Source organism: Aulostomus chinensis, chromosome 17 (genome assembly GCF_037954235.1).
Source record: "Aulostomus chinensis isolate RoL2024-O1b breed Wild chromosome 17, RoL_Achi_v1.0, whole genome shotgun sequence".
Taxonomy (NCBI): Eukaryota; Metazoa; Chordata; class Actinopteri; order Syngnathiformes; family Aulostomidae; genus Aulostomus; species Aulostomus chinensis.
Window position 1 is genome coordinate 6046495 of NC_141336.1, and position 13272 is coordinate 6059766.

At 40.0% G+C, this 13272-nt stretch overlaps 1 protein-coding gene across 1 annotated transcript in view; it reads left to right on the forward strand.

The window, feature by feature from the left end:
* kcnh5b (potassium voltage-gated channel, subfamily H (eag-related), member 5b) overlaps positions 1-13272 on the forward strand; it is a 146330-nt gene that overhangs the window by 73567 nt on the left and 59491 nt on the right. The window contains exon 9 of the mRNA XM_086183672.1: positions 11196-11395. Within this exon, the coding sequence (XP_086039798.1) occupies positions 11196-11395 (200 nt within the window). The remainder of the gene's footprint in view (positions 1-11195; positions 11396-13272) is intronic.

Sequence of the window (13272 nt, forward strand, 5' to 3'; positions counted from 1 at the left end):
TGCCCAAAAGGCGCAGTTTACAAACTCTCAAGGTCATCGTCCGGTGTAATCCACATCTTCTATATCCAGCTGTATGCTCAGTAATCCACAAACACTTTGCTTTGAGCTCAAAACAAACTATAACCCTTCTGGTTCAGTACATGTGCTCACCATAAACAACCATATTCAGGGTTAGGGTTATAAAAAAAATGGAAAATGCACTTGAGAGTTTAAAAAGAGATTTTTTGGACAGTTTTGATGTTAACCCTCAGTCTTCGTCAGCTTAAAACTAAATGTATGAGGGTGCTCTTTCTGTATTCTGGAGAAACAGAGAAGTAATGCAGTTGTGAAAAAACATCTCTGTGAACTCAAAACAACTATTATTGATTACTCGAAAGACAAAATACAAAAAATGTTCGATCTATTGCTTTAAATGAACAGTTTTTGAATGCTGCTCAGCAAATCCATGACGCAGATTTTATTTTGTGAATCTAAAAGTTTGGTCTTTTTTACTTGTCATTTCTTTGGGATTTACCGACAAATGTTTGCAGTGAAAATATATTCAATTTTAAATATGTGACTTACAATCATGCCAAGGAGGCAAGGATCATAATTATGTCAGTAAGACACCTTAAGTGGAATCATTCTGTTGATCAGACTCTGTATGGCATACAAGGAGCTATTCGATTGACTTTTTCTATCATAGGTTGAGAGCAATTGAATTTATCATTAAGAATTAACTGGAGGAGTCAATTTTTGTATTTATTATTCAAACAACTTCGTACCACTGGTAATGTTTGCAAGTTTTCAAGGTATATGATTTCCAATGAGTAAATTATTAAAGCTTTGGTTCATTCCCCGGAAAACATGCGAGCACATGGACCTTCTGGGATTTTATTGACCGCTGAGACATCCTTGATGCCATGAGGAGACTGCTCAAAACAAAGGTAAAGCTCAATACCACAATGGTTGTGAAAAACTATTTTCATAAAACAGGATGAGTAACCCTTGCCCCCCTCTGCAGACTCCACTCATTTTCTCAACACAAATTCCTGAACCACGAACTGCTGTCATCAATTCTTTCATATTGACTGTTGTCCCACCGTCAACAGAGCAGCGAACATCTTGGAAATGATGCTGTCCCTGGTCCTCATAAAAAGCATCCTATTGTTTACCAGGTGCTCATGCTCCTCCATGGGTTCATTACTCCTGCAGAGGCCCGGTCACCGGTCCATAGGGACATCCCCCCAGCCCCTGATGGCCTTGTTACCTGCAGCAGTGAAGCCGCTGAGCCTGTTTATTTGTGCTGTGTTTTAATTTGGTCCCATTAGTGAAACAGCAACACTCTGTCTTCTTGACTTCAAAACATGTTGGCGCTGTGGGATAAAAAACACACGTGCACAACCTGACAAGGATTTATTGGTGCTGTTTGCTGCTGTTGGGGTGATTTTCTTTTTCAGAGTTGTTTTTTTTTTTTTTTTTTTACTCGGCAAATCAGAATAATTGAAAGGATAATAATCCCTTATTTCTTTGTGCCAATGGTTTTTAGTTTCATTATTTCTGCTTTGTTGCTGGAGGAATCATTGATATATCTGCCTCCTTTGCTGCCATTGTTTGAGTATGAAAAATAGATTGAAATGACCAGGGAGATTTGAGTGAATACATGGAGATGAACGAAGAAAAAAATTGGTTTGATTAATGTTTGTCTTCATTTCATTTTCTTTTCAAATAAGAATTAGTATCAACTTTCTGAAAATAGAAGGTTACTGGAGATGGTGAAACAGAGATTGTTGCCATTTTGACCAAATAGATTGTGTGAGGATGACGTGCCACATGACAACGTTCGTGGAACAGTTGGGGATTCCAGTGGTGTCCAACTCAAGGGTACCTCCAGTTAATTGAGACCTATATAACTGACATGTATAGAAATCAACACAACACAAGTTAAGAGTATTGCCTCGTGATCAAATCAGAACAAGCATTTTGAAAGTTGTTCACTTGTTGTCTTGTGGAAACACAAGACAAAGCACAAATAAGCATCATAATGTTATTAAAGTATGTTGGCACTGGTTTGATGCATTTATTAGGTCATGTTATCCAAACAGTGGGGTTTTTTTTCCCCTTTTTTTTGTTAGATGATGTCTTCTGTTTACAGTGAGTGAGAAAGTTAGAGCATAGTGTAGGTTGGAGTGGAGGTGGCTGGCACCAACCCAACACCGAGGAGGGAGGTCTGAGCTGCTCTTGGTTAGTTTAGCTGCTTTGATCAGGTGAAAGGTGTGTGGAGCTGCACTTTTTGTTTCACCACCCTGACAGCTGCAGCTAAGCTAAAGTTAACAGCCATGGAAGCCTAACCCTATCCCAGCTCTCACTGAACCCTGATCTACAGTCATATATGTTTTTGAGCATATTTGTTTTTGTGTTGCTACGCTAACATTATTTCGTCTCCCTTAAGCAAACTGACGCAAGGTTCCATCCATCCATCCATTTTCTTCCGCTTGTTCCTATTAAGGGTCGCGGGGGGGGGGGGGCTGGAGCCTATCCCAGCGGCTACGCGTGAGAGGCGGGGAACAACCTGGACAGGTCGCTGACAACGCAAGGTTAGAATAACAAAACAACGGAAGCATATAAGGGCGGCATGGTGGTGCAGTGGTCAGCACTGTCGCTTCACAGCAAGAAGGTTCTGGGTTGGGCATAAGACTTTCTGTGTGGAGTTTGCATGTTCTCCCTGTGCCTGCCTGGTAAATGGACTCAAATGAACTTCAATTTTCAAAGCTCTTTACAGTGTCATTGCATTCACACACACACTCACACACTGATGGTGAAGGTTGCCATGTAAGGCGCCAACCTACTCATCAGGAGCAATTGTGGGTTCAGTATCTTGCTCAAGGACACTTTGACATGGTCACCAGGGTCAAGGATCGAACCAGCGACCCTTCAGTTGCTAGACGGCCACTCTACCCTGCGCCATGCTGCATGGGTACTCCAGCTTCCTCCCACAGTTCAAAGACATGCAAGAGGGGACTAGGCTGATTGATACTCTAAATTGACCGTAGGTGTGGCTGTGAGTGTGAATGGTGGTCTGTCTGTATGTGTTGGTCCTGCCATGGACTGGCGACCTGTCTAGGGTGAACCCCACCGCATGCCCGAAAAGTGCAAGGTTAGGCTCCAGCCCCCCCGTGACCCTTAACAGGATAAGCAGAAGACAATAGATGGATGGATGAAAGGATGTAAGATGGAAGCAGGTTGAAATGAAAGTTATGTGAATTGCAAAACCTAATAGGTCATTCCCTTAAAACCAAACAAACATCACCTTAGACTTCCCGCTTATAGAAGTACTGCTACTGCAGTTCATTTCGGCATTTATTTATTTTTTATTTCTTGAGATTTGTTTTACATGTCTTTATTTCTTCATTGCAGCTGTTCCATGGATTAACTCCTTTTACTGAAATACAATGAACTATTTGCATTTGTCTGTCCTATAGGTTTTTTTTAAACAAACAGTAAATATACATATCCTCTTTAGAATGTGTTTCTTTTTCCTTCATTTGAAAAATCTTTTGAGTAATGTTATGGAGCTGATGGTGTTTTGCTCTCTATATGCCTTGATTTAATCTGAAGTCAAACAAATCCTTAAATTGTACTGCTTTCAGTTGGTTGGATGACACTGTGTGCTTAATCAATCTTATCATATGAAACCTCTTTGTGACAATCTTTTGTTTGTTTCGGATCAGTTCTTTATGTAAATAATGACTGATTGTTTTGAATGACAACATGTGACGAATATGTCGCTGTCCCACATGTTTCAAGTAGTTCATGTGATTACTCAAGGTGGGACATCTCTGGTGCAATTGTATGATTATTCTGATTTAGTGAGGTCTTTAAACAAAGTCAGCTTTGTCTTTTATACAGCACTAAGTTAAAATTAGTTTGCTAATAGTTCACGCAATCTCCTGACGCCACCAGTGTAGCGACAAACTATATAAAACAGCTTTTTAGTTTTCCTCCCTCGTGAAACTGTTGGAGACTTTTTCTCTTGATAATGGCTGTAAATGTTAAATCTCACTCGTGTCTGGAGTATAATATTACTTACTGGTTGGATGCACACGCACACATTTGTTACACATCAAGCTGAATCACTGCCCCGTCCACTCCCTCCAAAACTCATTATCACTTCTGCACAACCCTAAATAGTCTATTAAGTTGACCTAATGAGGAGTAAACAATGTGGCGTTGGAGAAAGTGCTGAAAAAAAGCATTGTATTTACCGTGTGAGGGTCACGTTACAGACATGATGACTGTGTCTTGAGGATGGGCCGGGCTGTGACTAACACTGCGATGCCTCTGTAGATCTTTCAGTCAATATTTATTTGGAGACAATCAGCCAGAATGTTTTAGTGACCTAGCGAGTGGCTGATGCACAATTACTGCTTGTCAAAACAGATTTATACAGTAGTGGTTTTTCAGGGCGCTGGACTGTGACGTGGCTGACTGGCTCTCTCCGTGTTTGGCTTGCGGAGCGCTGTGTCCTGTCAGTGTGTAATGTGTTGTGATGCAGCATGGACGCCGACTTGGCTGACTGAGCAGCAAATGGACCGGGCTCAATGGCTTGTGATGGAGGCAGCTCCTTTGTCTGGCCTTGTATTGCTTTTATAGTTGGTTTCTCATCTTGAGAGCTGTCTTCTCAGGGAAATTCCTTTGCAAGCTTTCTAATTATATTTATTTATTTGCCTTTATTCCCAGGTGAGATCCAGAATCACTTTCAAGTGAATTCTGACTTAGACAGTGGCATAAATACTTGCACCTAAAATTTCAATAATACACAATATACTTACAGTACACAGCAAATTAGAAACTGCACAAAAGTACATACCTCGGCCATGGTGAACTTTTGGCCCCTGGTACCTTCGTATTTTGATTCTAATTATAGCTCCAGGATGCGATGAGTGGGCCCTTGCAAATCTGCACACATTGGCATGTGCATCTCTTCCATTGAGCAGGAGGGAGGTGAAACCTGATAAAATCTGGATTTGAAAGGAGCAGAGTAATGCTGCACTGTGGTGCAATTATCACTCCCTACGGTCACGGGGTGGTGCGAGGAACACACACGAATTGTATTACACTCTTTGCTGTACACTAGGGCTACGTTTTAATCCATTTGAATCAATTTTCCTTTTAATGGTTTGATATCGATTCTTAAAATCCACAGATCGATTTCTAACTCGCAGAGAACAGCCTGTTTATGAACTCTGGCAGTCTCGCGTGATCAGCGGTTGGCGTCAATTAGAATGGAATGTGATCTCGCGAGAGTTCACTACCAGTCAAGCAAACATGGCGGAAAGAAGCACAACCCTGAAGGGCCCCCCCCCGGTGAGATTAAAGGCTGATGTTTGGGTGCACTTTGGTTTCAAGGACGGAGAAAATGACGACTTGAGGGGAAAAAAAGCAATATGCAAACTGTGCAACGGGATGGTAAAGTACTGTGGGAATATGACAAATCTCCGCAACCACTTTCAAAACATCACCCAGCAGAAACCCAGTCGACACGGCTCAAACAACGCAGCCTGGAGCAGGTATTGGCCCCTAAATTACCGGCAAACTCACAACGCGCACAGAAGATAACCGAGGCTGTAGCAGTTTTTATGTGCAAAGACATTCGACCTTACAGCGTCGTGGAAAACGATGGTTTACGAAGTCTCATAAAAAAACATAAAAACTTTGGAGCCGCGCTACATTTTGCCGACTCGCAAACACCTAAGTGAAGTGACAATACAAAACATGTACGCAAGCTTAAAACAACGCATCGAAACTTCGCTTCAGTCAGCAGAGAATGTGGCATTGAATTGTAATTGTTGGACGTGTCCTGTTTATGTGTCATCTTTGTAGATACTTTATTTACATTGTCTATCTTGTAATTTATTTTAATTTATATTCATTCATTTTTTTGTGTTGTCAGTCACTTGGTCATGTTTAAATAAAAAATCGATGTCGAATCGAATTGAATCGGGAATTGAATCGAATCGGACCTTGGAAAATCAAATCGAATCGATTTAGAAAATCTGAATCGATACCCAGCCCTACTGTACACCATGGTGACACTTGGTACACAGTAGTTGGTGACGCTATGACCATGACTCAAATTCAGCTTGTAGATGTCTTCAGGTCAGGACTCTCATCAGACATGTGACGTTTGGAAAAGATCTTACTGTGTTTTTAAGGTGTGTATGACAAAATTTGGATCATGATTGAGCTACAGTGGAGTACATCAAAGTGTAAAAAAGAAAAAACAGGGCATTTAGCTGTTGTCACTGCAGCTAAATGGAGAAAAAGAAACTGAAGATGCAAAAAGACAGTAAGTGAGCACTTAGGAACAGCATGGGCAAAAAAAGCCGCTGCTGCCAGTTGGCCAAAATATACCAGCAAGATGATCCCTCTGATATATTTTCCCTTTCAACATCTCAGTCAGTTCGGAGACAAACTTCCCTCTGTAGTTGATGAGAACTTTGATAGCGTCTGGTCTTCCCTCCCTGAGGCCATTCCATCAACTAAATATGAGAGGAAGACACCCTCCATCTACTCGCCACCACCCTAACCTCCCATTGCTTCATCCACCAGAGAGGAGAGCAAAGTCAGATTTAAATAAGTGGAGCCATGGGGGACAGATCATGTTTCAGAAATAGTTACAGAATGACAGCTATAAACTTCATCAGGGTTGCTTTGATTGAACCATCTAAAGTTGTCGGGTTTCAACAGGAACAGAAATGTTTTCTGGGAAAATATCTTGGTTCTATAAGAGCCACTTCTCTGCAATTTGGGTCTTTTTAAAGCTCAGTGCTTCTATATACCGTAAGAATGTATTGATGCTTGAAGCACTAACATCAGCAGAATCACTGAGCTTTTTAATCTGAGGATTCTTTGAGTTATTTCGATCCTGTATAACTCTTCACATTCTGAGCTGGTAGAAACAAAAATATACATCTCTCAGAGGATGCTACTGCCTGATCCTGTGCTGTTGTGTTTGATAAGTTTGGCTGATTGATCCTGTTAACGGCCTGTTGTACAGGACCATTGTGAGTCATCTGTCAAAAGGTTTATACCATGTGAGTAGTTGCTGCACGTTGTTGTCCTCAGATGCTTTACTGTACAAACTGTAAGTGTTGAGTATAAAAACAGGTACTCACATGTTAAAGCATTTGCTTTCAGGGGCGGTGCGCAGAATTTAGAGTCATTTTTTAAAAAATTGAATATAGCAGTTAAACTATATTTTATCGGAATATAATCACTTGAAACCATATGATTTGCTGTCTTTGTAGCTTAGAATGAACCTTCATTTTTACGTTGTTAGTGGGTACCCTTCAGAAATGTATAAAGAGAGCAGGATACAGAGTCAGAAGAGGGCCTCCGTTCATTCCTATGGAAAGCTGCTCAGTGGTGCATGAAGCATTTGTTGCATTGTTGAATATTCAGTTCCTTTGTCTCCTAGTCAGTGTTCTTTTTGTTAGATATCTGAAATAAGGTCTGTGGGTTAAAACAAGATGAAAATATTTTAACTTTTTTTTGCAGCATAAAAATGTCTGTAAATATCACACTCTTAAGGTTTTGAATGATGAAAAATGGTGGTTGCTAATAAGCTGCTAAACAAAAGTAGAGATTGCTGAGGACATTAAACATCATGTTAAACAGAGTAGCGTGAAATTTAAGTGTGGCGATGCTGAAATAATGTGTGTGGTGTAGTTTATTATATTTGTTCTTCTAATGACTGTGTATATAAAGAAGAATAAAAGTGGTGGTCATTCATGTTGACTATCTTGCTGAACGAAGCAAGTAGGTCTCAATAGTTGATTTTCTTCTGTCATCAAAAATCAAATCTAAAACTCTCATTGGACTTTGGTTTAGGCAACGTATGGAGATGTTAACTTCTGTATTGGTCAACAGAACTACCTCATCCTTTTGGCACTTTATGAAAGTCTTATCAAAATTTCAACTGAAGGCCCACTGTTTTGTTTTTTTTCTTTCTCTCAAACCAAACAATTTTTGTGCCTGAGCAGAGCTCAACCACCCCATTCATACATGATAAGACAAAACTATTTCTGAATTCAGATGTATTTTATTTTGGAAGGCAACATACTTCCTGAGCAGTTTTTTCCTGCAGTGTTTGGGCACGTTGGAGCAGCAGATTGAAATCATTAAAGCTGGCTTAAAACAACATACAATACAGTCCATACCTTTTTTCCACAACAGCTGTTGAAAAAGTGAAGTGTTGCACACTCTGGCTCCATTCAATTTTCTTTTGTGCAGAGGATGTCCAAGCTCTGCGGCCTTCTTCAAGATCAAGCAAACTATCGTCTAATGCTAAATCTGCAGCAAATCGAAACGGCTCTACCCACTCATTAGGATGTGCTAGAGAACCTCTTGAGACTTCCACAGTTCTGCTTAGTTCAAGCTCAGAGGTCAAAATTCCTTCATTTCACCAGGATGAATTAACCAGATGGGGAAGTGATTAGCTCAAAACTCTCAAACTCCAGGCATGAGGTCTGTCCAACTCAGCATGAAAATGAATGCAGGGGTCAAACCTCAGTTTGTCTTTGTAATGGGGTGGCATTTGCAACCTGCTGAACCTCCAAGTCACCCAATTAGGGGTCTTGTGTCTGGTGGAGGTGGGAGCTGAGTCGCTGAGCTTGCAGTTCCAGCTTGCCAGTCCTTCATTATAAAGTGACAGGGTCCCAGAAAGGTCCTGGAAGGATTTGTATTCGTAGGGACTACAGGGGGACAGTGTTTATCTCCCCACCTGTATTTTTGTTGCTTTCTTTTCCTGCAGTATAAAACACACAGGAATACTCAGCCTTTGTCCATCCATCATTGCCTTCATCCCTCTATTGTTCTACTTTGCTCTGTTTTCCTGTTCTTTCACCCCTACCCTACCCTCTTGGCATTTTTTGTTGCTCATCACTAGACCCTGCCAGTCTTGATTTTTCAACCCAAACATCTTTAAACTTATTGCTTTTCCTCATTGTTGTGTCTTTTGTATTGGCCGGGAGGCGGTGGAGGAGGAGGGAAAAAAGAGGGAGAAACTATTTCGAGTGGGGTATCTATGGCAACAGAGTAGAAGCAGAAGGATGTGGCGCTGGCTGACAGGTCAGCTCAGCAACGCCATTGCACAATGGCTCCAATTTCGAAAAGTGTCCAAGATACTCCCGCTTGCCCTCCAGAAAATCTCCTTTACTGCAAAAGCCACCATTAATGTAGCTTTCACTCAAAAAAAACCCCAAAACATAATTTTCCGTCTTTTACTCAATTTGCTGAGTCATAAGTTTCTCTTGTCTCGATTACCAGTGTGAATTCAAATCAACTCGATCATCAACAAGAAGACACTGGATTTTCTGTGTCATAGGAGCAACAAGCTTGAATAAAGGGATCGTTATCAGAATATGATTCTTTGACGAGTTGCTGAAGGGTTGTTTGGACCTTGTTGCTGAATCTTTTCTTGGGGTTGAAAGATGCAGGCAGCTAATAGGTTATACTTTGTGTTTGACTGATAGATTTACATACTGTAAGTGCTTCAATGATGTGTGTGAGCCATAGGTGGTAAAAATACACCCATTCATTGTACTCAAGTAGAAATTTTTGATCATTTTCTACTCTTCCCTACGTTATTTCTCAGCTGTCATCCCTGTTCTTTTAAAAGACTGAGTATGGCAGATGTCTTCCTCTTCATTTTAGACATTTTATTGAATGCCAACCAATGTTTAGGTGCCGTACTGCCACTTAAGTATACTAGAGTTAACTCTTTCTTGTGCTGTCTTGCTCAAACTTAAGTAGAGCATCTGTTTTTAAAGTGTAAGGAGCAGAAAGCACAGTATAGAAAGTACCAATCGTTGTTAAAATGTAGGAGGTAAAAGTAAAAAGGTATCAGAAAAATACTCAGTCAAGTACAAATACCTAAAAAGTAATAAAAACAGTAAGTACACTTACCTCCCATCTGCTGTGAGTGCAAGAGTGTCTGTTAGGCAGTGATTTGATCCCAGAGATTATTAGTTTAAATATTTCTTAAACTTCCAGCCATGTCCCATGTACTTTATTCGAAGATGAAAAGATAGTACAGTAGATGTAAGCAAAAGATCATTTCCAGTAAATGCTCAGATTTTATTAATCAGATTGATACAGTTGAGCCTCATCGACTGTTGGTTGTTGTTGTTTTTTTTTCTTTAACTGCTGAACAAGCATGTGAAAACTTTCAGAATAATTTTGTTAAATGAAACCTCCTCCTGAGAGACTGTTGGAGTTACGTAGCTGTTTTTGTTTTATATTTTATCCTGTAATGTGTTTAAAGTTTAATCAAGGTCTTTTGTTTCAACCTGCTTTTGTCTTTTGTGTAATTATTTTATGCAGTTGTTCTTGAATGTTTTTTTATGCAAACAAATGACTCACACAAAATCAGTGCGAATCAACTTCAAACCAATGAACTAATTAGTAACCAGAGGACTTATTAAATGGGTCTGCTCCAAAATCAAAATGTATGGCATTTGTCCTTGGCAAATCTATCTATGTCTCTATCTATTGTGTGTGTGTGTGTGTGTGTGTGTGTGTGTGTGTGTGTGTGTGTGTATGTGTTTGTATATATATATATATATATATATATATATATATATATATATATATATATATATATAATATAAATTGCAGTTCAACATTTTTGTCAAGGGTGAATGTGATCTAAACAAGCGGTTGGTTAATGATGTCAGGTCACTGTAAAATCCGTGATGGAGAAAGTAGCAGTACTCATTTTATTCACATTTCACTTTTGTAAGATAGAGATCAAAGTTAATTAACCAGCACAAACACAACTCTTTTCTATTACTGGTGTCAGTAACAAATCATCATACCATTAAGACATAGCAGATTGGTGTTTGCTCTGCATATTGTTTTCAACACAGGAAAATAAGATGCCATTAAAAACAAAAAAAAAAACCTTCAGAATTGATTTTATGTCTACATGAGTTTCAAGGGAATGCACCATGAATGTTGTTACTGTGTGAAGCCGTCTGTCCAGACTCCTGGACTAGTAAAAAGGAACAGAGTTGTTCAAGGGCAGTTTTGACTGTGTAAAAACAAAGGAATACAACGCTTAGGAACAACATCCCCATGACCTCACATTACGGTCATGACGTATGTGCCTTGATGGACTCGCTTATTTCTTCTCTCTGTGTCTTCCTCTCCAGCTCTGCTCTACGCCACTATTTTTGGAAATGTGACCACCATCTTCCAACAGATGTACGCCAACACCAACCGCTACCACGAAATGCTCAACAATGTCAGGGATTTTTTGAAGCTCTACCAGGTTCCCAAGGGGCTGAGTGAGCGAGTGATGGATTACATCGTCTCCACATGGTCCATGTCCAAAGGCATTGACACGGAAAAGGTGAGACTAAAAGGTCAAAGGTGGGGTTGTTGAGCCAACCAACCTTTTATGATTTATAAAAACAATTTGACTGGAGAATGTGCACAGCAGTATGAAAGTAAACAATGACCCTTGTGTTCAAAATTGTGGACACATGGGTAGACTGGCAATGCAGATAATGAGGTTCCAGATTCTCTTAACATTATCATTATCGTTAACATCCAAAACAGCAGTTGTCAGGAGAGTTTTCACACCCATTTTGTTTAGTCCATGTGAATCCAACACTGGTCTGTTTCCTCTCAGAGTGCCTTCATTTTAAGCGGATGTGAATACAGAAATCAAATTGGGTTGCAGATCAGAGCAACCAGCCTGAGATTTCCTTGGAGAGGAGGTCTCAGTCTATTACAGACAAACTCGAGAGTGTTTATTTCTGGTTTATCACGTGATTTTTGATCTATGAACGGGCGACGGCTCTCTCTGGCTATTGGTCATACATTGGGTGCACTTAATTTTTCCTGTGTTAAACCATACAGTTCCGAGACAGAGACACATCGAGTCTACCTACTTATCAACCGATTCAGACAAGAGCAAATTAACTATAAGTATAAAAATGCCTGTAATATATACTAGGATGCAGGACAGTGCGCCTGTAGTGAGCCATAATTGTTTCTTTGAATTTGCGAGTAAATATAGAGAGAATCAAACAAGTCAAATTAAAGTCTGTTCAGTATTTCATCAGTGTTTTTTTTTCTCTTTCGCATTCTCCACCACAGGAGCAGAAGCGTAAAGGACTGTAGTTATCGTGCTGTTCCTATCAAAGATCACATTAAAGCAGGGTGTGCAGGAGGGGCGCGGAGCGGGCACGTCACTTAGATTCATGGGACTTAGAATGTTTTGGCTTAAAAACCATTCACTTTGTCATGTTGTGATCATTGTTTCAGTTGTGTTCAGAGTTCGAATTGTTTTCCGTGAAATACATGTTTTTGTGGTCAGGAAATGTGCTGGTCCAGAACTGCCGTGCACAACCATTAGTGAGATGCCTGTGAGAGTAGGTGAGACCTGGCACCTCATGCACGATTGGTGTGTACATATAATTGTGTGCTACATTTACAGAATTATTGCTTGTTAGTGCTTCAAGGTAGTGACAGACTGTCTTGACCTTTTAAACTAAGTATTGGCACCTACCAACAAGCCCCTAATTGTGCATGTGTGTCATTTACTTTCAACAATAAACAAATGACTTGGAAATTATTCTGTCAAGATCATGTGAGAGATGACATACACAGAGGCAGGAAAAAGAACTTTTCTGAAAAAAATTAACTTTAAATTAGTTGATCTCATTACAAAGAAATATTTTATCCTAATGTGCCAATGTTCTGATGCTGATATGTGTAGATTGCGATGACGGTATATGCTCTCTTAGTAGAATTAATTTACTGAAAAAGAAAAAGCATCCTCCATTTCACATTTATATCAGGGCACTTCTTAGTTGACTGTGTGCAGGGTCCTCGAACCCACCCTCGTGACAGTCTCTGACGTGCTTATTAGGGCCTGAGTTAGAAGGTACTTCAGGCGAAGACCCTATTGAGTTTTTTTTTCCTGTTACTATTGATGTCAGTGGAGACAATGGCAGCTATAACTGTTCTACTATCATCAAAGCACTTTATTTTTAACTTGCTCTCGGTAAAGTTTCCATTTTTGCCTGACTATCCACTCGTCTCTCTCATGTGATCCATGGGTATAGTCTGTTCATTCTTAGTTACGTATTAATATCAGGACAGGGAAGGGGTGGAGCCTGGTACTTTGCTCAGTTCCTGTAATGATCTGCAATTTTGTAGCTCTGTTGATGATATTGTTTACGCACAAACCCACAAACATAATCATCCACCTAAGAAAAT